At 44.8% G+C, this 22,948-nt stretch overlaps 2 protein-coding genes across 2 annotated transcripts in view; one reads left to right on the forward strand and one right to left on the reverse strand.

Moving 5' to 3' along the window:
• sgpl1 (sphingosine-1-phosphate lyase 1) overlaps window positions 1-11,714 on the forward strand; it is a 104,224-nt gene extending 92,510 nt beyond the window's left edge. The window contains exons 13-14 of the mRNA XM_072282601.1: window positions 1,994-2,114; window positions 8,752-11,714. Of these exons, the coding sequence (XP_072138702.1) occupies window positions 1,994-2,114; window positions 8,752-8,895 (265 nt within the window). The 3' untranslated portion in view covers window positions 8,896-11,714. The remainder of the gene's footprint in view (window positions 1-1,993; window positions 2,115-8,751) is intronic.
• Window positions 11,715-13,729: 2,015 nt separating this feature from the next.
• pcbd1 (pterin-4 alpha-carbinolamine dehydratase/dimerization cofactor of hepatocyte nuclear factor 1 alpha) lies at window positions 13,730-22,412 on the reverse strand. Its single transcript, XM_072282024.1, has 4 exons — window positions 22,244-22,412; window positions 16,055-16,186; window positions 15,871-15,951; window positions 13,730-14,044 (listed from the first exon to the last, which is right to left on the reverse strand). The coding sequence occupies exons 1-4, from the start codon at window positions 22,244-22,246 to the stop codon at window positions 13,949-13,951; spliced, it is 312 nt and encodes a 103-aa protein (XP_072138125.1). The 5' UTR covers window positions 22,247-22,412; the 3' UTR covers window positions 13,730-13,948.
• Between the last annotated feature and the right edge of the window lie 536 nt (window positions 22,413-22,948).

Raw genomic sequence — 22,948 nt, forward strand, 5'->3', positions numbered from 1 at the left:
ACGTACTGAAACGTGCCGTTTGCATCAAATCAAATTGGTGAGTGTTACGCTGAGGCACCCCGCAAGTGTCGCCATGTTTTTGGCATCAACGTGGCATGTCTACAACTCACCAGCCCTAATTGTATATCTTTGAAAGTGAGAGAGGAAACTGGAGCTCCCGTTCACAGGGAGAATACAGGTTTCCCCCTCCTTCTGAAGGTAGAGCATTCCTATGGAACGGTTCGTAAGCCAAAATGTCATAAAGCAAAGAATCAATTACCATTTATTTATATGGGAAAATTTTGTGAGCATTCGCAGACCCCAAAATAACCTATCAAATCATGCCAAATAACACATAAAATCTAAAATAACAGTAACATATAGTAAAAGCAGGAATGATATGATAAATACATAGCCTATATAAAGTAGAAATACTTTTCCACATTACTGAACTGTTCTCCGTAGCGAAAATCTCACGCAAGAGCTGTTGGCAAAAACACGGCGCAAGCGCTCTCCAGTAACCTTTAAGCTATGAAGCTGCCAAATCATACCAAATAACACGTAAAAATACACAGCCTATATAAAGTAGAAATAATGTATGTACAGTATAGTATCACTTACCGGAATCGGGAAGACAGCGCCAAGCACACAGATGATGGTATGTTAGGCTAAGTCGTTGCAGTTTGGGTGGTGCAGTGGCTACCGCCCTTCAGGCCGCTGAGCGATACATTGCCGCGAAGCATGCAGGGGTGCAGCAGTAGCCAGGAGGCACACAGCACATCTTTAAGAAAAAAGCCAAAATAAACATGCAAATTAATTACGTGCTGCCCGACACGTAATTAATTAGCATGTTTATTTCGGCTTTTTTCTTAAAGATGTGCTGTGTGCCTCCCGGCTACTGCTGAATTCTCCGCGAATCGGTACAGTATCTGTCCGTGGCCTGGGTGTTGGGGTGGTGGGACACTGGGGTGTCATCTCATCATCTGTTTCCATTAGAGCAGGCAGCTCATCTTCTCCTGTGACTGCCCACCTCGATGTCAAAGGTCGAGGTTCGTCGTCTGCTGTGGCTTGCTTGACTGCTGAGCCTCGCGCATTTTTCTATCATATAGTTCTTTGTAAGGACTCAAAGAATCTTGCAGATATCGCCTAAACCTACATACCCTTCAAAATTAAAGTCGTACTTTATCATTACTCATTCGGTTTCGATTGTTATCCTTTCCTCTTCCAATTGCATTAGCTCTTCATCTATCAGTTCTTGGTCATGGGATGCCAAAACCTCTTCAACATCGTCTTCGTCAGCTTCCACAAGCCAAACTCACTTTGTCTTTGCTTCGTTCACCACAATCAAAATGCTTAATTATGTCTAGTTTTATGCTAAGTGTAACACCCTTACGGGCTCTTTCAGGCTTTTCCGACACCATAGAACTCATCTTGCAAACGACTGCTCACAGGCTCGTGTTAAAGCAATGCTGGTGAGAATGCCGTTCTGAATCCTGGGAGAGCGGCTGCTTGAGGCGCGTGCTGCTTTTTATCGCGCGCTGAATTTTTTTCGTAACAGTGAAAACACCTTCTGAAAGTGAAAACAGGGTACTAATGTAGGTCTTTCGTAACAGTGAGGTTTCGTAAAGCGAATGTTCGAAAAGCGGGGGACGCCTGTATACAAACTGACAGGCAGTGGGGAGAATTGAACCCTGATTGCTGGTGCTTTAATAGTGTTAGGCTAATAATTATGCTACTACGCTGTACCATCACACTACTGTGCCTGTTATGCTGCCGTATCCTATGAAAATCAACCATATTCTGACAGTGATACAGAATTTTAACACATCTAAAAACCGTATAAGGTCCAACAGAGACGCAAGTTTTCCCAAATTCTCTAGTTTGAACAGTGCACCGTGTTGTTTATTAGGAGTATTTCTACAAACCATGTTTGCCTGGCATCCCTGGGAAGCCCCAGTGGAACACTGACTGAGCATCCTGGTTGTGTTAACGTTTGTTACCTGCTTCCTTCCAGCATTCACATATGTGTGACGCTTCTGCACACCAGGAGCGGTGTGGCCGATCAGTTTGTGGAGGATGTTCGTCAGAGTGTAGCTGAAATAATGAAAAACCCCTCCGAGAAGACGACCGGCCGGGTGAGTTGGAGCAGGGTGTTGCGTGCAAGGATGTCCTGCTGTATTCTGCATTTAATCAACAACTCCCTTTTACCTGCACCCTGAACAAAGTGGGCAAAACTTTGTAAAGTTTGGTTTGGTTGCAAAGCTTGATGGAAAGAAGCAAAAGGCAAAGGATGTTCAAGTTAATTATAGTCATATGGGCAGTCTAGAGTTGTACGATATTTTTGCCTGCTGGGCATTTTGTCTATTCCAAGAATGTAGACTTAAGGCTGATTTATACTTGTGCGTACCAGCTTGCGCCGCAGCCTACGCAAGTGGGCTATGCTGTCGTGAGCATTTATACTTGTGCGTTCAAGCAACACACATCAAAGTTGCTGGTGAACGCAGCAGGCCAGGCAGCATCTCTAGGAAGAGGTACAGTCGACGTTTCAGGCCGAGACCCTTCGTCAGGACTAACTGAAGGAAGAGTTAGTAAGAGATTTGAAAGTGGGAGGGGGAGATCCAAAATGATAGGGGAAGACAGGAGGGGGAGGGATGGAGCCAAGAGCTGGACAGGTGATTGGCAAAAGGGATATGAGAGGATCATGGGACAGGAGGCCCAGGGAGGAGGAAAAGGGGGAGGGGGGGGGAAAACACAGAGGATGGGCAAGGGGTATAGTCAGAGGGACAGAGGGAGAAAAAGGAGAGAGAGAAAGAATGTGTGTATATAAATAAATAACGGATGGGGTACGAGGGGGAGGTGGGGCATTAGCGGAAGTTAGAGAAGTCAATGTTCATGCCATCAGGTTGGAGACTACCCAGACGGAATATAAGTTGTTGTTTCTCCAACCTGTGTGTGGCTTCATCTTTACAGTAGAGGAGGCCGTGGATAGACATGTCAGAATGGGAATGGGATGTGGAATTAAAATGTGTGGCCACCGGGAGATCCTGCTTTCTCTGGCGGACAGAGCGTAGGTGTTCAGCAAAATGATCTCCCAGTCTGCGTCGGGTCTTACCAATATATAGATGGCCACATCGGGAGCACCGGACGACTCACAGGTGAAGTGCCCTCTACCTTGCCGAGGCACAGCGACAACTCGCGGATACCTCCTCTTATTTACCCTTCGATCGTGACCCCACTAAGGAGCACCAGGCCATTGTCTCCCACACCATCACCGACTTTATCCGCTCAGGGGATCATCCATCCACTGCTACCAACCTTACAGTTCCCACATCTCGCACTTCCTGTTTCTACCTCCTACCCAAGATCCACAAACCTGCCTGTCCTGGCAGACCTATTGTCTCAGCTTGCTCCTGCCCCACCGAACTTGTTTCTGCATACCTTGACACGGTTTTATCCCCCCTTGTTCAATCCCTTCCTACCTATGTTCGTGACACTTCTCACACTCTTAAACTTTTCGATGATTTTAAGTTCCCTGGCCCCCACCGCTTTATTTTCACCATGGATGTCCAGTCCCTGTATACTTCCATCCCCCATCAGGAAGGTCTCAAAGCACTCCGCTTCTTTTTGGATTCCAGACCCAAAATCAGTTCCCCTCTATCGCCACTCTGCTCCGTCTAGCGGAATTAGTCCTTACTCTTAATAATTTCTCCTTTGGCTCCTCCCACTTCCTCCAAACTAAAGGTGTAGCTATGGGCACCCGTATGGGTCCGAGCTATGCCTGCTTTTTTGTTGGCTTTGTGGAATAATCTATGTTCCGAACCTATTCTGGTATCTGTCCCCCACTTTTCTTTCGCTACATCGACGACTGCATTGGCGCTGCTTCCTGCACGCATGCTGAGCTCGTTGACTTTATTAACTTTGTCTCCAACTTTCACCCTGCCCTCAAGTTTACCTGGTCCATTTCCGACACCTCCCTCCCCTTTCTGGATCTTTCTGTCTCTATCTCTGGAGACAGCTTATCTACTGATGTCTACTATAAGCCTATTGACTCTCACAGCTATCTGGACTATTCCTCTTCTCACTCTGTCTCTTGCAAAAATGCCATCCCCTTCTCGCAATTCCTCTGTCTCCGCCGCATCTGCTCTCAGGATGAGGCTTTTCATTCCAGGACGAGGGAGATGTCCTCCGTTTTTAAAGAAAGGGGCTTCCCTTCCTCCACCATCAACTCTGCTCTCAAATGCATCTCCCCCATTTCACGCACATCTGCTCTCACTCCATCCTCCCACCACCCCACTAGGAATAGGGTTCCCCTGGTCCTCACCTACCACCCCACCAGCCTCCGGGTCCAACATATTATTCTCTGTAACTTCCGCCACCTCCAACTGGATCCCACCACTAAGCACATCTTCCCCTCCCCCCCCCCCTGCTTTCCACAGGGATCGCTCCCTACGCGACTCCCTTGTCCATTCGTCCCCCCCATCCCTCCCCACTGATCTCTCTCCTGGCACTTATCCTTGTAAGTGGAACAAGTGCTACACATGCCCTTACACTTCCTCCCTTACCACCTTTTAGGGCCCCAGACAGTCCTTCCAGGTGAGGCGACACTTCACCTGTGAGTCGGCTGGGGTGATATACTGTGTCCGGTCCTCCTGATGTGGCCTTCTATATATTGGTAAGACCCGATGCAGACTGGGAGATCGTTTTGCTGAACACCTACGCTCTGTCCGCCAGAGAAAGCAGGATCTCCTAGTGGCCACACGTTTTAATTCCACATCCCATTCCCATTCTGACATGTCTATGCACAGCCTCCTCTACTGTAAAGATGAAGCTACACTCAGGTTGGAGGAACAACACCTTATATTCCGTCTGGGTAGCCTCTAACCTGATGGCATGAACATTGACTTCTCTAACTTCCGCTAATGCCCCACCTCCCCCTCGTACCCCATCCGTTATTTATTTATTTATATACACACGTTCTTTCTCTCACTCTCCTTTTTCTCCCTCTGTCCCTCTGACTATACCCCTTGCCCATCCTCTGGGGTTCCCCCCCTCCCCCTTTTCCTTCTCCCTGGGCCTCCTGTCCCATGATCCTCTCATATCCCTTTTGCCAATCACCTGTCCAGCTCTTGGCTCCATCCCTCCCCCTCCTGTCTTCTCCTATCATTTTGGATCTCCCCCTCCCCCTCCCACTTTTAAATCTCTTACTAGCTCTTTCTTCAGTTAGTCCTGACGAAGGGTCTCGGCCTGAAATGTCGACTGTACCTCTTCCTAGAGATGCTGCCTGGCCTGCTGCATTCACCAGCAAATTTGATATGTGTTGCTTGATTTTCCAGCATCTGCAGAATTCCTCGTGTATACTTGTGTGTTGGTGTGTCTGCATTGCTCTGCAATTCAGGCACGTCACGCATGCGCACACACCTGCCCATGCAAGGCTTCATGGTCATGGTAGTCTTTCTCAGGGTAAACAAGTTTAAAGCGAGCGTCTTTTTTCGTAAAAGCAGAATGTGTCCTCCATAATTTCGGAGGTCTGTAAAGCTTTATGGAAAGCATTGCAGCCAGAGTTCCTTCCCTGCCCTTCAGTCGCCCAATGGGAAGCTATTGCAGCGTAGGAGGAAATGCGACGCTACCAAGCAGACCAATCACAGTTGTTGAGGTCTGCGTTGCCACGATGCGTAGTTACATTTTGGGAGAGGTGCGCGTCAGGCTACGGCGTAGGGATCCGCGTAGGGTTTGCGGCTACGCCGTTGATTTGACACATAAGTATAAATCAGCCTTTAACTGGGAACGATAACCAGGGAGCTCCAAGTCAAGTTGGTTCTATGAGAATAAAAGCAATGTGGGAAACACAGCAGGTCATGGAAGTGCACTTTGAACATTGTCAAACTCTGTTTCCTTTGTCTGGACACCCAGTTAAGCATCAGTTTGCAAGACTCCCTCGTTTGGGTTCACCCCTCCTGCTTTGTGAATGTCTTTAGCGCCCTGTTTTCCTTCCTTGTGCATCCTTGGCTAACACTGCTCTGCTCTTGGGTTCCTTAGCTCCAAAATGCTGAATAGTGGAACTCCTTCCCAACGTCTCCCTTTCCTGCACAAAATTTTCCCCATCTCTCCGTCTAGGATGGTCTTTTATAAACCTACCCCTTGATCAAACGCTTGGTGTCTACCCTAGGTTGATTATGCTCTGAGATTGTGCTGGTAAATGCATAAATGGGTTATTCCTGGGTAGACTTTAGTGTAGCAGAGGGTCATTCATGGTACACCGGCACTGTTTATCTGGGGATTCCATATACTGAGATTACGGATTACCTTTATTTGTCACATCTACAGTACATTGAAACACACAGTGAAATGCATCATTTAAGCCATTGACCAATACAGACTGAGATGTGCTGGGGCCGTATGTAAGCATTGCCATGCCTCTGATGCCAACATAGCGTGCCCACAACTTACTCACCCTTACCCATACATCCCTGCAATTGGGAGGAAATCCACATGGTCAGTCTCCCCACAGATAACAGTGGGAATTGGACCCTGATCTTAAAGCTCGCACTGTAATGCTACGCTAACTGCTACACTACTGAGCCACCTTACTGAACTAACTGGGTAAAATTAAAAGTACAGTACATTCATTATCAAAGTATGTATACTATATACAACCTTGAGATTTATCTCCTTACAGGTAGCCACCAAACAAAGGCATTCAATAGAACTGTCAAATACCCAATGTGCCAAAAAAAACCAAATCGTGCAAACAATAAAAAATAAGCAAATAACATTCACAACTAAAGTTTATGAAAGTGAGTCCACAGCCACGAAGCCAGTCACGGCAGGTCCAGGGGCCCATTAGTTGCAGGCCACAGCCTCAGTTCAGCACAGAGATGAGTACTTCTCACTTTGCCAAGCAATGAGCTGATCACTGGCCCGTCTCTCGCCCCGATGTCCTGACCTTTTCAATCTGGCCCGGTGCTTAAATTGGTCAATCCTCAGCTCAGCCCTAGCTCTTGGATCTGGGCCTTGTCACTTCAATACGCTGTCAGGCCTGGGCTCCGCCGCCTCGATTCGGCCTGTACTTGACCTTTCCAATCTTAGTGACTGAATCCATCCTAGGTTAACTGCCATAGCAACCAGCAAATTGAGAGAAATCAAGATGCCAGGAGAAAGGCAATTAAGAGTCTTTATTTGATTTAGTTAAGTTGGATCAAGTGTTTCAATTACTTTTAGATCTGAGTGACAGCATCTGAGTGACCTTTGAATGCTTGAGAACATGAAAACTCTACATAAATTTTTACTTTGAAAACCTTGAATAACTACTGCTTCTAGGAATGGAACCTGAACAGCAGTCAATGTTAGTGTACCTGTGTACTTGGAGTGGGAGAACCCAAACCTGGAGGTGGTTGATGAAGTGGGGTCAGTTTACCAGTGGATGACTGCTTGGGTTTTGCTGGGGAATGTTTGAGTTTCAGGGTTATAGGTACCACTGATCTCAAGGCCCCAAACAGCTCTCCTTGTGGCACAACGTTGACGTTCATTGGACAGGATTTTGTTGAAACATTCTGGATTGTTTGACAATAAAAATACTTTTGTTTTACATACAGTAAGATTATATAACCATAAGGCATAGGAGCAGAATCAGGCCATTTGGCCCATCAAGTCTGTTCTACCATTCTATCATAGCTTATTTATCAATCTTCTCAGCCCCATTCTCCTGCCTTCTCCCCGTAACTTTTGACTCAAGTTCCACTTTAAATATAACAAATGATTTAGTCTCCGTGACCATCTGTGGAAATGAATTCCACAGATTCACCATCCTCTGGCAAAAGAAACTTCTCCTCATCTCTGTTCTAAGGGGACATCCTTCTATTCCGAGGCTGGTCCGTCTGGTCCCAGACTCCCCCACTATAGGAGATATCCTCTCCATGTCTACCCTAGGTCTTTCAATATTTGATAGGTTTCAATGAGCTCCCCCCTTATTCTTCTAAACTCCAGTGAGAATAGGCCCTGAGCTCCTCATAAGATAATCCTTTCATTTCCCGGGATCATTCTTGTGAACCTCCTCTGACTCTCTCCAACACACGCTTTCTTAGACAATGGGCTCAAAACTATTCACAATACTCCAAATGTGGTTACGTCCTTGCTTTTACATTCTCGTCCTCTCAAAATGAATTTGCTTTCCTTACGACCCACTCAACCTGCAAGTTAACCTTCAGGGAATCCTGCATGATGTCTCCCTAGTTGCTTTTGGACCTCTGATTATGGAGTCCATTACCTACTGCCCATTATGCCCGTCGCATTTAGGATAGCAGTGAAGGTCCTCCATCTTTGGCAGTGTTCAGGGTTTACTTTATCACGTCAGTAACTTCCTCTGGGTTTTCACTACTGTTAGTCATACAAGACCTGAACGGAGATGCAGGAATACCGTCGCACTCAGATGTAGTGGGGTCATTCATTGCTGTTTCAGTAACAATTTTGTTTTAGCAGTCAGGATTGTTAGCCCTGAGCTAAACCCCCAAACCTGAAGGACTGGTGGACCACTCTTAGTCTGGTCTCTATCGTTAGAGCTGTTTGGCATGAGTGACCCTACCAAAAGCCAAAGCACAAAGCCCTGACTCCAGCCAGCATAGTTCTCTGGATCATTAAGACATGACAAAGTTGTGGCCTTCTTGGAGGATGGAGTCCATTAGTTGAGATTTTTGCTGTAGAACTATTTCATATTGTCAGTTTGTTGTAGGGCACTCTGTCATGACCTGAACTCAATTTCCCTTCCTCTCTCCACAGGGTGCTATCTATGGGATGGCACAGTCGATTCCTGATCGCTCTCTGGTAACAGAAATATCGCACGGATTCCTGGACTGCCTCTACAGCACCGAACTTCCCAACAACGAGAAGAGCCACATGAATGGAGATTTAATGCAGCACTGAACGGCACCAAGCAGCTTTTTAATAAAGAAATCAAGGATTGACTGGCAAGAGAAAGTTTTAGAAGATGTCTGAGGTGTCCAGAACCAAATTCTCTTCCTTGCTTTTTGCAGGCAGATAGAAATCTGGGAATATGTAATTGGATAAGGTGGGGTTGATTCTTTCTTTGTGTCCTATTTGCCACTTCTGAAGCCCAAAAGCCTTTATTTTATACCTTTGTGGTATCTTGTACTCAAACTAATTAATTTGGCCCATGAGCAGCACAATATCCAAGTATGAAATTTATTTTTTTTGTAAACAGAAAGGGAATTCACAGATTTTTGAGGAGGACGTTCCAATGGTTTGAGCATTGGTGACTGATTTGCTGAGGATTTGGAGGCAAGTGGCAATTCACCTTGATGCCTTTCTAAACTTTCTTTCCATTTGCGTGAAACGTCTTAGCGGAATTTTTCTCAAAGGAGCAAATCTTGTGTTTCGTCATTACTGGTAACTCTCAGTGTAAACCTGCGCTAACAGGTTAGCGCCTGGAGATTCGTCAGCTACCAGAGTGGGAGGAGGGAGTGATGAATGTTAATTGCTCATCTAGACACAGGTCCTTACCCAGATGAATAAGGGACATTATAACCCTGGAGTGGCAGCCTCTGTTTGGTCTTTTTCACATTGGAATTGTGTTTGATGTTCCAGCAAAATGTGATCTTTTGAGGGAATCATGATCTTGTGATTGATGTAGACAGGAGTGGGTGGAAATGTCAGGGGTTAGCTAAAGATTTCATGGTTCATAATCCTAACCAAATGGATGAGCAGCCTGGAGGCTCTAGTTTACCATGAAATATACATAATTACAGCTCACTCTCACTGATTGCACAGTTTTTCCCCATTTCATGTAGAGGGCTGCAATACCTCGAACACAGTTCCATTGTTTCCAAAAATTGCACAAACAACGTTGCCTTTCGCCTCAACCAGCAGACTGTTTTGAACTCAAAATAAAACCACTGTTATATTCACTGACAGATTGGAGACGGGTTTCTCGGCTGCCTTAAAAATCGCATTTAAAAAATGATTGCTGTGCAATTTTTGTTGTCTGGTTTTTCAAATTGATCAGATATTACAAAGGGATGTGATTTTTTTTTTCAATTTCAAGAAATGACACCTGACTCGCTCCTTTGAGACTGTAGGAGTATCTTCCTTTCAATGTTCCCCATTGTTGAAATTAATGGTTTGAAGTATTTCAGCGTGTGTCATAGAGTGTGTGTTTCACTCAATTACATGTGTGTCGGTGTTTTTGGATACTTCTGTTGCTTCGTCACTGAGGCGGAGCCTGAGATCACATGTAACCTTAGGTGACGTCTTGAAAATCTGCACTTACTGTAGCAATTGCTCAGAGTGCGACTCTCGTGTCGCCAAACTGCACGCTAGTGCATGCTTTATCAGGGAGCACTTGTGAATAATAGTGGCAAGATTTTAACGGTACTTTAATGCTATCTTTAAAAGTGGGCTCGATTTTTACTAATTCTTGAACATTATTCCTTTCTCTCCTGGTACACGCAACTGCAAATTCTGCTTTGCAGCAGTAATCGTTAACAAAATGTTCTGGGACACACTTCCCAAAGTCAGCTGCCAGTAAAACTCGTGCCACGTAATTTTTTCCCCCGGCCTTCCATATTGCTGGTTGTGCTGTTAGACCCCTGCAATGGCAGACTTGAATATGGAAACGTGAATGAGACTGAAGCTCCATGAAACACCAGCACCCTGCGACTAGTTAGCTTGAACTGTGACATGCTGGCAATGTCAGGCTATATACCAGTGCCCACTGGGCAAAGCACATACACTGTGCACTACTCGGTTATTTCCCCACGTAGCAAGCTTCGCTGAGTCCAAGCAGATGATGAAGATCAGTGTGTAAAATCCCAGTGGAGGCACAGACCCACAGCAGTCAACAGAAAGTGCACTGTTTTTCCCCCACCAGTCTGTGGCTCCAAACAGGTTTAAACGGGTGGCACTCTGCTAGCATGAATGGTTGCATCTCATTCCATCTTTAGAAACTTGACATCTATTTCTAAGAGAATATTTCTGTAGTGTTTTCTGACCTTTTTAAATAGGACAGCCATAAAGTGGTGTTCTCAACTTTCTCCACATTTAAGCCATAACACTCTTCAGATTTCAGTCTGTAAGAGTCTGTAAACCCATCCCACTGACTTCTAGTTTTCCTGGTACAAACTTGAGGCAGTGTGGCCAATGGTTCTGAACTCTGACTAGATGTTGGGTTCCTGTTGAGCTGCACCCCTGCACCATGCAATTGGAAATTACTGTAATGTTTCATAAAATGATTCAAAAATTGTTTCTGGTGTTCCCTCAGCTTTACTCAGTCATGTTTCGATAGCAGGGAGACGGATTGGCCAGTTTTGCACAGTAACGTGACGCGAAGAAGCTTCTCCCTCTCCCGTTTCCCTGTAAACCCGTCCCACATTTCTGTCCACTTGACAGTAGATCAGTGTTGCATGGTGCGTAGTCCCTTTATTAGTGTGTGGCACTGGTCTCTGCTCAAAACGTCACTCAACTCTGCTGGGGGAATTCTTACCTGAAGGTTACTGAGGATTGCCTGTTTTGTGTCAGTTTGGTGCAAGATGGAAGACATTGAACCTGTGTGTATTGTGATGTGTGTAGTAACTAGAGGGGGCCATTCCAGCAGATGGTTTGTATGCAGCTGTGCAAACCCTGTACCTCTGTATTCCTTTCAGAAAATCATCCAAATTTATTTGGTGTAATATGTATTAACAAGTTTGTAATTGATATTTGGTAATAAACTTAATTTGTTGAAACTGTTCCAGTATTTACATTCATTTCCCTTGTGTTTGGTCTTTTACTCCCCGCTCTTTTCCGTCGCCTGACCCTCCCTGCCCTTTTCTTTTGCCCCCCTCCTCAAAAGCTGTTCAACATCAGATTGACCTGCTTCTCTCTCAAGATACTGCCTAACTTGTATTTCCATCACCTACTGCTAGTTTTCCAGTACCCATAATTATTTCTTGTGTTGAATTTGAAAAACTGCACCCTGCATTAAGTGTTGTAGTCAGATCAGCACTGATGTTTGTGAGCTCATCCCATCGTGAACTTGATGTATGCTTCAATTTTCCTCACTGGGATTTCAACCGACAACCAGTTCTTTGTGAGCTGAAACACTGGAGATTATAGAGTTGGATGTGCTTGGGAAAGAGGGATGCTAACAGGTTTTGAAGTTGCATTGTTTGGGATCATGGTCCTGGAAAAGTAATTTTATACAGCACGGAGTAAGCCCTTCAGGTCTTTCAAACCATGCTGCCCCAGCAACCCCACAACCCGAATTAACGCTAACCTAATCACAGGACAATTTACAATGGCCAATTAACCTACCCGGTATGAAGCACCAGGGAAAAACCCACGCATTCCATGTGGAAGACGTACAGAATGATGCTGGTATTGAACACCGGAAAGCTCCAAGCTGTAATAGTATCTCATGAACTGCTATGCTAAGTGTTCAATCTGCCATCAAAGATCAGTCAGTCAGTGTATGGAGTACAATCCCTCAATGTTTAAGGCTCTTAGGTCACATTGTAGGAAGGATGTGATTGCACAGGAGGGGAATGCAATGGAGATTCACCAGTATGCTGTCTGGGGTTGGACATTTCTGCCACAAGAACTGTGGATAGGCTAGGTTTGCTTTCTTTGGAGTACAGAAGGCTGAGGGGCACTTAATTGATGTCAAAGTTATCAGTGACATCAATAGGGAAGATGGTGTGAAATGTTTTCCTTTAGTAGAACAATGCTAGGAAGCATTGGTTTAAAGGAAAAGTATGGGAGCTTTTTCAGAACAATCTTTTTCCCACACATGGCACAACTGAAATCTCTTAACATTGCCTGAAATGATGGAAAAGAGGTTCTCACCCTATATTGAAAATTTAGTTTAAATACTAAGGCTGATGAAAAACGGGATTGGGTACCCAATGACACGCACTGGTTAGGCCAAAGGGCCTGTATCCATTTGGTTGTTCTTAGGAATCATCTGAGGGCAAAATTGCCTGTTTCCCTGTTGTAGGACTAAGTTCATCAGTACATCATCTTAAACCTTTGCCATAAAGATCAATTGACCAGAGCTGGGACCAGTGGCTGCCATTTTCCTGGCACAGGGAATAACAGAATGGTGCACATCTCAAGGGGATTTTATAATCTCACTCACAACAGGCTGGAGGAACTCAGCAGGTCGGGCAGCATCCGTGGAAACGATCAGTCGATGTTTTGGGCCGGAACCCTTCATCAGGACCGTCGGGGGAAGGGGCAGAGGCCCTATAAAGAAGGTGGGGGGAGGGTGGGAAGGAGAAGGCTGGTAGGTTCCAGGTGAAAAACCGGTAAGGGGAAAGATAAAGGGGTGGCGGAGGGGAAGCAAGGAGGTGATAGGCAGGAAAGGTGAAGAAAGAACAGGAGAAAGCATAATGGGTAGTAGAAGGAGACAGAACCATGAGGGAGGTGGTAGGCAGCTGGGGGAGGGGGCAGAGTGACATAGGGGTAGGGGAAGGGAATTACCAGAAGTTGGAGAATTCTATGTTCATACCAAGGGGCTGGAGACTACCTAGACAGTATATGAGGTGTTGCTCCTCCAACCTGAGTTTAGCCTCGTCATGGCAGTAGAGTCATGCTGAGTTCCTTCAGCGTGTTGTGAGTGTTGCTTTGACCCCAGAATCTGCAGATTATTTTGTGTTTTAATTTTATAATCTCATTCTGCATGTGAAACACTGTAATCTCTGAATTGTTGTATCAAGTCTGTTTTGAAGTTTATATGTTTGCATTCCAAGTATAATCACTTGCATGAATGAAACCATTAATTTTATTGATAGAAGGCACATTTCCTCATGTGGTATACTAATACTGCTACAAGTGATGTACTATTCAGTCATATTTGAATACAGCTTGACTCTTAATGGGTGATGAACATGCACTTTTAACATATGCTGAGGTCTGTATTGAGCTAGGTTCCACCTCAGCCATTGGTCATTTTTGTACCATCAACTGGTGCTGTCCTTGAATGTCACTGACCAACCGTGGATTCTTCCATGAAGGTAGCCAGTTTAATGTCTCGCTCAGAGAGCCCGCCACACTCGTGTGTGCTTAGAGTTATGTGGACCTGCAAAGAAACAGGGTTCTAGTGATATGGTTGTCTTCCTTTGGTTTCCCGACAGTGTTCCACATGACAGGTGTGAAATGAAAACCCGGGTTACCTTTTCAAATTGTGTAAGTCTGTACTGAGGAAAATTGGACTCAGCATGAATTGTCACATGCCTGATGGCACACTGGATCGGTTGTATCTGATGTGACTTGGTTGCTCCTGACACAAATACTGGTGTAAAAGTGCCATTATGTCTACTCTCATGAAAATGACATGCCCCACAAAAACTACGTGACATTTGTGTAGATTTATTGATGTAACAATAGAGAAATGGTGAGGGAACTGGGCCCTTTGGCCCATCAAGTCCATACTGACCACCAAGCAATCATTTTACACCACTCACCACTTCTCCATTGGCCTTTTTTTTGGTTATTTTCTCCATATTCTCATCAACTATTACCAACTCACCTACATTCCAGAGGCAATTCACAGCAGCCAGTTAACTCATAAACCTACTCATCTTTGAGACACGAGAGGAAACCCAAACACAGAGTGATGTTTAGAGGTGGCTGTGGTGCAGGGGATTGCTCAGTTGTCTGGAGTCAGAAGGTTGTGGGCTTGGATCCCAATCTAGACAAAATCTCTTGCCACCAGTGCAGGACTGAGGGAATGTCTCATTGTCAGGGCTGCCATGTTCTGCATGACGTGTGAAAGTGAAGCATTGTTTGCTCGCCCGTGAAGCACTAGAGGTGTCCTGGGTCAACATTGATTCTACCACCATTGCCTCGTCCCGAACACTAATGAACACACACACGAACACACACACATACACACCCCCCATCATTACAACAATAATAGAAAAGCAAAAGATTGCATATCCTGGTTCTTCAGCTTGTGTTGAAACAATGTAAGAAGCCAAGGAGCCGGTTGGGAATGGGATGCCATTTTAATTTATCATCTGGCTGCCTCCACACTGTTTCTTCGAAGCCAAACGTAAACTCAAGGAATATTATTTCATCTTCAATCTTGGCAAATGCAGCCCTCTGGTCTAGACAGTAAATGCAACAATTTCCAGATAATCAACCTTTCCTGTTCATGTCAGTTACAATACAAGGTCATCAAGTAACATTAACTCTATTTTTTGCTTTATAACTATGCTATCTGACATAAGTATTTCCATAATTCTCTTATTTCAAAATCTCACAGTTCCAGCTTAATTTTTTTTTGTCTTCTCTCCTTCATTCACATCTCCAGCTTCTTTCACCACTCTCTCTCAACATCATCTCATCTGGTCTGTCTGTCCTTTACACAGATTTCTTCCCCTCCACTCTCCTCTTCCTTGCATCACTTTTCTGGGGGGGGGGGGGAGGGGGAGAATGTTTTCTCATTTCTCACAAATTAGAAGTCATCAAAGTGAAAGTTTCTCTCTCCACCTGATCTGTTTCGTGCTCTTGGCTCTTTCAAATGAATCCTGGTCATTGTCACATTGCTGTTTATAAGGGTTTGCAAGCCCTTGAGATTCATAAGACTGTAAAATATCGGCGCAGAATTAGTCCATTTAGCCCTTCGAGTCTGCTCCACCATTTCATCATGGCTGATCTATTTTCTGTCTCAGCATCAATCTCCTGCCTTCTCCCCGTATCTCTTCGTGGCTCTGACTAATCAAGAATTTATCAACTTCTGCCTTAAACATAACCAAAGACTTGGCCTCTGCAGCCGCCCGTGGCAACAAATTCCACGGATTCACCACCCTCCGGCAAACGGCATTGACCCTTTGTTTCAGCAACGGTAAAGTGTTTAGTCAGGACTTCTAAAAATGCAAAAGGCTTTCAGGAAATCTCTACCTTATTATAGACGTTGAACCATTCAGGGTGATGATCCATTTTCTCTGCTTGCAGCGCCACTCTCGTCATGAAACCAAAAGCCTTCATTAAAAAAATAAACATTTAACTGGAGGCTTGTTGCAAACCCGGTATGTTCACATTCTGCATTATATTACTGTGCATTCAGCCACTGATAAATTGTCACCTGGTTAAAGTTTTTAAAGACAAACTCCTTATAAATTGCATCTCTGCCCTCTACTTCAGCCCACCCCACAGCTCTGAGATTGGGCAGCAGCTGCTCACGTTGATCAGGATTCAGTCTGTGTGCCTTTCCCGCCTAGAAAACAAAAAGCAGCAATCAGATCAGCTCAAGTTTATTGTTATCCCACCATATACCAGTATACGGCTAAATGAAACATAGTTCCTCTGGGGCCAAGGTACAAAACTTTACATATAGTTACAATCCAGCACATACAGTCTCAAAATAATATTAGCACAAGTCCCTGAGTGGCATAGCCTGAACATTGGCAGGTTGACATCAAGTGTGAGGTGCATATTTATGTAAGCCAGTATAATGTTACTGACATTAATGTAATAAACTAAGCAGTCATATAAATATGTGAAACAGCAGCAATAAAAGATGAAACGTGACTAGTGCCAGTTGAGAGCATATCTGTAAGTGTGGCGTAGCTTTTAAACAAAATGTACATGTGTGCTGGGTGGCAGTAGGGTGGGAAGAGGTCTAACAACTGCGAGTAAAACCATTGCTTACACAGGTTAAACCCTAGGGTCAGCCTGGTGTCCTGACCCATATTCATTGTCCAGACGACGTCGAAACTCATTCAGTTTGGCATTTAGTTCATTGGTACTTGTGGGATCTTGCAGTTCCCAACCGCCGACTCGCAGCAGCGACCAAACCTGTTGTGTTTCACTGGCTGGAAGGAGTTTCTGGGTTGTCCCAAGTTTGTAAAAGGGACCAAACAGATCCCTTCCCAGCCATTCATGTTGTGGGGTCTATGTTTAAGTGTTAAAGAGACAAGGAAAAATCTGATTAATTTCTTAATGAAGCAGACCTTCACTCACTGAATGTGCTGACTTCAGTAACCAGTGAAAGTTGTTACAGGTGTCCCCCGCTTTTCGAACGTTCGCTTTACGAAACGTCACTGTTGTGAAAGACCTACATTAGTACCCTGTTATCGCTTTCAGAAGGTGTTTTCACTGGTACAAAAAAAAGCGCGCGATAAAAGGCAGCGCGTGCCCCGAGCAGCCGCTCTCCCCGGATTCTCACCGGCATTGCTTAAACACGTGCCTGTGAGCAGCCGTTTGCAAGATGAGTTCTAACGTATCGGAAAAGCCTGAAAGAGCTCGTAAGGGTGTTACACTTAGCGTAAAACTAGACATAATTAAGCGTTTCGATCATGGTGAACGAAGTACGGACAACGTGAGTTTGGACTGTGGAAGTTGACGAAGATGATGTTGAAGAGGTTTTGGCATCCCATGACCAAGAACTGACAGATGAAGAGCTGATGCAATTGGAAGAAAAAAGGATAACAATCGAAACCGAATGAGTAATGATAAAGTACGACTTTAATTTTGAAAGGGTATGTCAGTTTAGGGGATATTTGCAGGATGGTTTGAGTCCTTACAAAGAACTGTATGATAGAAAAATGCGCGAGGCTCAGCAGTCAAGCAAGCCTTCCACATCAGCCACAGCAGACGACGAACCTCGACCTTCGACATTGAGGCGGGCAGAGATAGAAGAAGATGAGCTGCCTACTCTAATGGAAACAGACGATGATGAGATGATACCTCAGTGTCCCACCACCCCAACCCCCAGGCCATGGACAGAAACTGATTTGCGGAGAATGCAACGGTAGCCGGGAGGCACACAGCATATCTTTAAGAAAAAAGCTGAAATAAACATGCTAATTAATTAGGTGCTGCCGACACGTAATTGTCGGCCCAGATCAGAGACGACGCAATCGGAAATCGGCACTGATCTGGGCTGACAATTACGTGCCGGGTGGCACCTAATTAATTAGCATGTTTGTTTCAGCTTTTTTCAAGATGCGCTGTGTGCCTCCTGGCTACCGCTGGACCCCTGCATGCTTCGCGGCAATGTATCGCTCAGTGGCCTGGAGGGTGGGAGCCACTGCACCACTCAAACTGCAACGACTCAGCCTAACACACCATCATCAGTGTGCTTGACGCTGTCTTCCCAATTCCAGTAAGTGATACTACACTGTACATACATTATTTCTACTTTATATAGGCCGTGTATTTTTACGTGTTACTTGGTATGATTTGGCAGCTTCATAGCTTAAAGGTTACTGGAGAGCACTTGCGCCGTGTTTTTGCCAACAGCATTTGCGTGAGATTTTCTGCCGACGGCGCTTGTGTGAGATTTTCGCTACGGAGATCTGTGCAGGCAATCGTTGTAGAGAAGTATTTCTACTTTATATAGGCTGTGTATTTATCATATCATTTTCTATATGTTACTGCTATTTTAGGTTTTATGTGTTATTTGGCATGATTTGGTAGGTTATTTTTGGGTCTACAAACGCTCACAAAATTTTCCCATATAAATAAATGGTAATTGCTTCTTCACTTTACGACATTTCGGCTTACGAACCGTTTCATAGGAACGCTCTAACTTCAGATGGCGGGGGAAACCTGCACATAATTGAGAAGAGACCTTAAAATGGATGTGGGGAGAGCATGAGTTTATATTGTGTTACATACTGCAATATTGTATTTTATAGAGGAGGGGATCAGAAACTGAATGCCACTTTCTTCTGATACATTAAGGTGGTCACATGACTCTAGAAATGAACATGGCCAAGACACCATGAATAATTCCCTGTTCTTGGAATGAGGGCTTATTTATTCCTCAGCTAACATACCCAGTATCTGGTCATTAGCATACTGCATCTTCTGGGTGTTTGTTACACAGTGCCAACTACAATTTTCATGGCCTGCACTTTGAAAGATCAACATTTAAAATTGCTCTATCTATCTTACTGAAAGGGATGAGCACAAAGGAATGATTCTTGTCGGATGCTGGAGGCTAAAATCCTTTACAGTGGTTCACAAGAGATTGCGGAGTGGTGCCAGAGTAGCAGTATCAAATTGTAGCTAATTAAATGTGATTAAAAAATAAAGCAATACCAATGATTTCTGAGAGGGATTTTACAAAATGGGACAATGGGACAAAGAGGAAAGGCACCAGAAAGAGGTGATGGGCAATGAGGAGAAGACAAGGGGCAAGAGGGGAGCCAGAATGGAGAAAGAGAAAAAGGGGAAGGGGAGTGTGACGAGAATACACATAGATTAAGATGTTAGCTGTCCTGTGCTGGCACCAGTGGGATCAGCAGTTGGTCTGCCACCTGTCTTCAGGAGAGAGAGAGATAAGGAAAACAATGGGGCAGCATTTGGAGATGTTAATGAAGGGATGGGAGAGTTTAACGGAAGGAGAGCTGCCAAGATCGGCTCCCCCTTTGAACCCTGACCTGTTTGAAGTGATGGACAGGCGATACCCCAGCAGGGGGATAAAAAGGGGCAGGTTCGCTAAGGCGGACACACACGACACCCTGAGGTAACGAGACCCTGGAAGCGGTGCGTCTCCCACAAGTCGGTGGGAAGTTTTGGACGGCTGGTCACAGGACAAGCCATAGACGCACAGGGTGGAAAGGCACGATCGGCGGGAACCTGGTGTGTGTCCGCCCTTGCCTGGGTGCCAGGTTCACCGCAGAGAAACGATCGTATCTGGAAATGGAGGGGTCACGGTCGGTGACCTCAGATGACATCACAAAGGGCTCGCCCGAAAGCTGACTGCGAAGGTCTGTGTGGAAGCCGTTTGAATATTCATTCGTTTTGCTCTCTCTCTCCTTCCCCCCACTGTCCATCTCCCACGGCAGCGATTACTGCGAACTGAACTGAACTTTGCGTCACTTTGAAACTGGTCATTTACCCCTAGACAACGATAGAGCTTGATTGATCCTGTTATCTTAATTCTGTGTACATGTGTGTTTATCATTGCTGAACTGTTGCATTTATTATCCTTTTGATTAGAGTACTGTGTTGCTTGTTTCTTTAATAAAACTCTCTTAGTTCTAGTAATCCAGACTCCAACTGAGTGATCCATTTCTGCTGGTTTGGCAACCCAGTTACGGGGTACGTAACAGGAGAAAATCCCATAAGTTAGAGAAACCTATGTTCATTGCCGTCAGGTTGGAGGCCACCCAGGCAGAGTACAAGGTGTTGCTCCTGCAGGCCATATTGAGTCAGAGTGTGGATGGAACTGAGGTCAAGGAACAAACAGCAGGTATGCAACCAGAGCTGGGAACCTGCAGGTCAATAGGGCGTATCATATATTTGTCTTCATTGGTCAAGGCATTGAGTTTAAGTCAAGAAGTTATGTTACAGCTACATAACACCCTGGTGAGGCCGCCCTTGCATTTCTGGAAGAACGTGGAGGCTTTGGAAAATGTTCAGAAGAGATTTACCAGGATGCTTCCTGGATTAGAGGATATGAAGTGTAAGGAGAAGTTGGACAAACTTGGATTTTTTTTTCTCTCTGGAGCAACAGAGATTGAAGGGAGGCCTAACAGAAGTTTTTAAAATTACAAGAAGCACATATAGAGTAGACGGAATCATTTTTCCAAGGGCAGATTTTTTTTTTTGAAACTTTAGAGAGCAGTAGGTGCCTGGAATGGGCTTCCAAAGGGTAGTGCTGGTGGCAGATAGTGGTATTTAGGAGGCTTTCAGATAGGTGCATGCATTTAAAGTGTGTTGTATGTTGTATCAGCACAACAGATAAAATGGCTAGTTTCTCAAAAGAGGAAATTCAGGGAGAAATTCCATAGATGCTGGAAATCCAAAGCAACACACACAAAATGCTGGAGGAACTCAGCAGGTCAGGCAGCATCGGTTGGAAATGAATAAACAGTCTATGTTTCGGACCGAGATCCTTCTTCAGGGCAGAGAAGAAAGGGGGAAGATGTCAGAAATTCAAGATGGTAGCTGTTCTCATGTGTTAATAAGTTACAGAAACACTTTCTCCAACAGTTCATTGCTTGAAGCTGAGGAAAACCTGGGTAAGATTACCCACAAAGGCAAAATCGCATTTTTGCTGGAAATTGTAGTTAAAAGTGGGAAAATGCAATGGGTCCCGCAGTATTCCCAGTGAGAGTCATAGCCTAGTTCTTTCATTGGAGCATGAGGGTTTCTGCCCTCCTGAGGCACAGATTCCCCAGGCTCCGTGTAACAAAAAAAGCCATAGAGCCTGGAATCTGAAACTTTGACTCTTGTTTCTCATTCCACAGATGCTGCCTGACTTGCTAAGTTTTTCCAGCATTTTCTCTGTGTCAGTTCATTTTTCTTTGCATCTTCCCAAATGATTATTTGCCCCAGCAGCAATAACAAAAGCAATTAATCCAATTAGTAACACTAGAAATTCTGAAGATGTTGGAAGTTAAGAGTAACACACACAAAATGCTGGAGGAATTCAGCAGGTCAGGTAGCATCTCTAGAAACCCCACCTCTGCGCGAAACGTCCACGCTCTATTCCTTTCCACAGATGCTGCCTGACCTGCCGAGTTCCTCCAGCATTTTGTGTGTTTCTCTAAACTCCCAGCATCTTCAGAATAGCTTGTGTTAATCCAATTAGTTGCTTGCAACCCCTGCTCCACAAAATTGCGTGTGTGCAAAGAAAGTAAATATTTGCGTCCTATTTAAAAATTGACTCAAAGTAAATACTTCATTCAGCGCGTCTCCGCGGACACCGCCATGTCCTCATCCTCTCACCCAACCCCAACAAAAAAAAACAAATCTGATTATACTCGCAGCGAACAAGTATCATAGCAACCGCTGCGATATCAGCGCAGAATTGACAAACCCAGGAAAAAAGCTAACAGCGTAAGCACATTTTACATGCATTGCATGGAGACATTGCCCAGCACCATGCAGAATTGTAACCAGGATAAAACCTTTGATCCGCGCACACACACACACACTTCCAGCACAAACATTCAATTTATGTCAAACTGTATTTCCCAGCTTTGAAACTCATCACACTGAAATCAACGAAGGAGAGAGGCGACGTCAACTAGGATTGCTTTTCACAATCGGCTGATGTAAAACTTAACTCAATTCAACAAAACGCATTGTTTGACGCTAATGTAATTTCATGCAGAGAAGTAGATTGTATATTACTTTGAATAATTTGGCACGCCTTCTATTCAGATTTCGTTTTCCAGTCGACGTAATATTTTTTTTCCTCTCTGCAGCTTTGAAGCCTGTTCCACGTTTTATGATCTGAAAGCTATTAATGATTCCGCTCCCGCACCGTACAGCAAACCCCCCGAACCAAACCAGAGAAGTGTTAATTGCTCACCATTTGCAAGTTCAGCGTGAGTCAGCTGGTCGCGCTGGGCTGTGTCGGGGGATTTCAAAGCGAACTCAGATTCAGAATTCCCCAGCTGTCAACTGGACGGCCGCTTGCAAGCACGGGTCACTAACTCAGGACCTGCAGGGTGGCGGCTGGGAAGGCCAGTATTAGTGCAGAACAGGTAAAGCAACGCAATCAGAGGAGGGAGGGTGGAGTGAGAGAGAGAGAGAAAGAAAGGGAGAGAGAGGGAGGGTCAGGGAGGGGGCAATAAATAAATCCTTTAAAGATTTATATGCATGATCCATAGGAAGAAGAATTGCACGTACAGCATTAAGTATTAACACACTCCAACTATGATTAAAATGGTTGCATTCTAGTTGTTTGCGAAATATATTTTGCTTTTAAGCAGTATTTAAGGACACCTAAAGTTGGGTCCTTGCAGTGCTGGAGAAGGGCAGGTCGCTATCCAACAGCTGTATCATCATGTCCACAATGTTATGTTCCTTTCAATTGAATGTATGTATTTAATACTTGTTATATCCCCCCCCCCCCGCCAAACAGTTCTCACTTAACTGTGCTGAAAGCTTCTGTACAAACCACTGTGCACAATACTGTGTTTTCAGATAAAATGGTTTTACACTCTGGCTAATTTATTTGGTACACCTGCACACCTGGTTGTTAATGCAAATATCTAATCAGCCAATCATGTGG

Source organism: Mobula birostris, chromosome 18 (genome assembly GCF_030028105.1).
Source record: "Mobula birostris isolate sMobBir1 chromosome 18, sMobBir1.hap1, whole genome shotgun sequence".
Taxonomy (NCBI): Eukaryota; Metazoa; Chordata; class Chondrichthyes; order Myliobatiformes; family Myliobatidae; genus Mobula; species Mobula birostris.

Bases quoted from the DNA above. Each gene is read 5' to 3' on its own strand.
- pcbd1 (XM_072282024.1), bottom strand. The intron at 15,952-16,054 runs GTGACAATTTAT...TTTTTAATGAAG, and splicing joins TCTTTAAAAACTTTAACCAG to GCTTTTGGTTTCATGACGAG. The intron at 14,045-15,870 runs GTAGAGATTTCC...GTTTCTTTGCAG, and splicing joins GGTTCAACGTCTATAATAAG to GTCCACATAACTCTAAGCAC.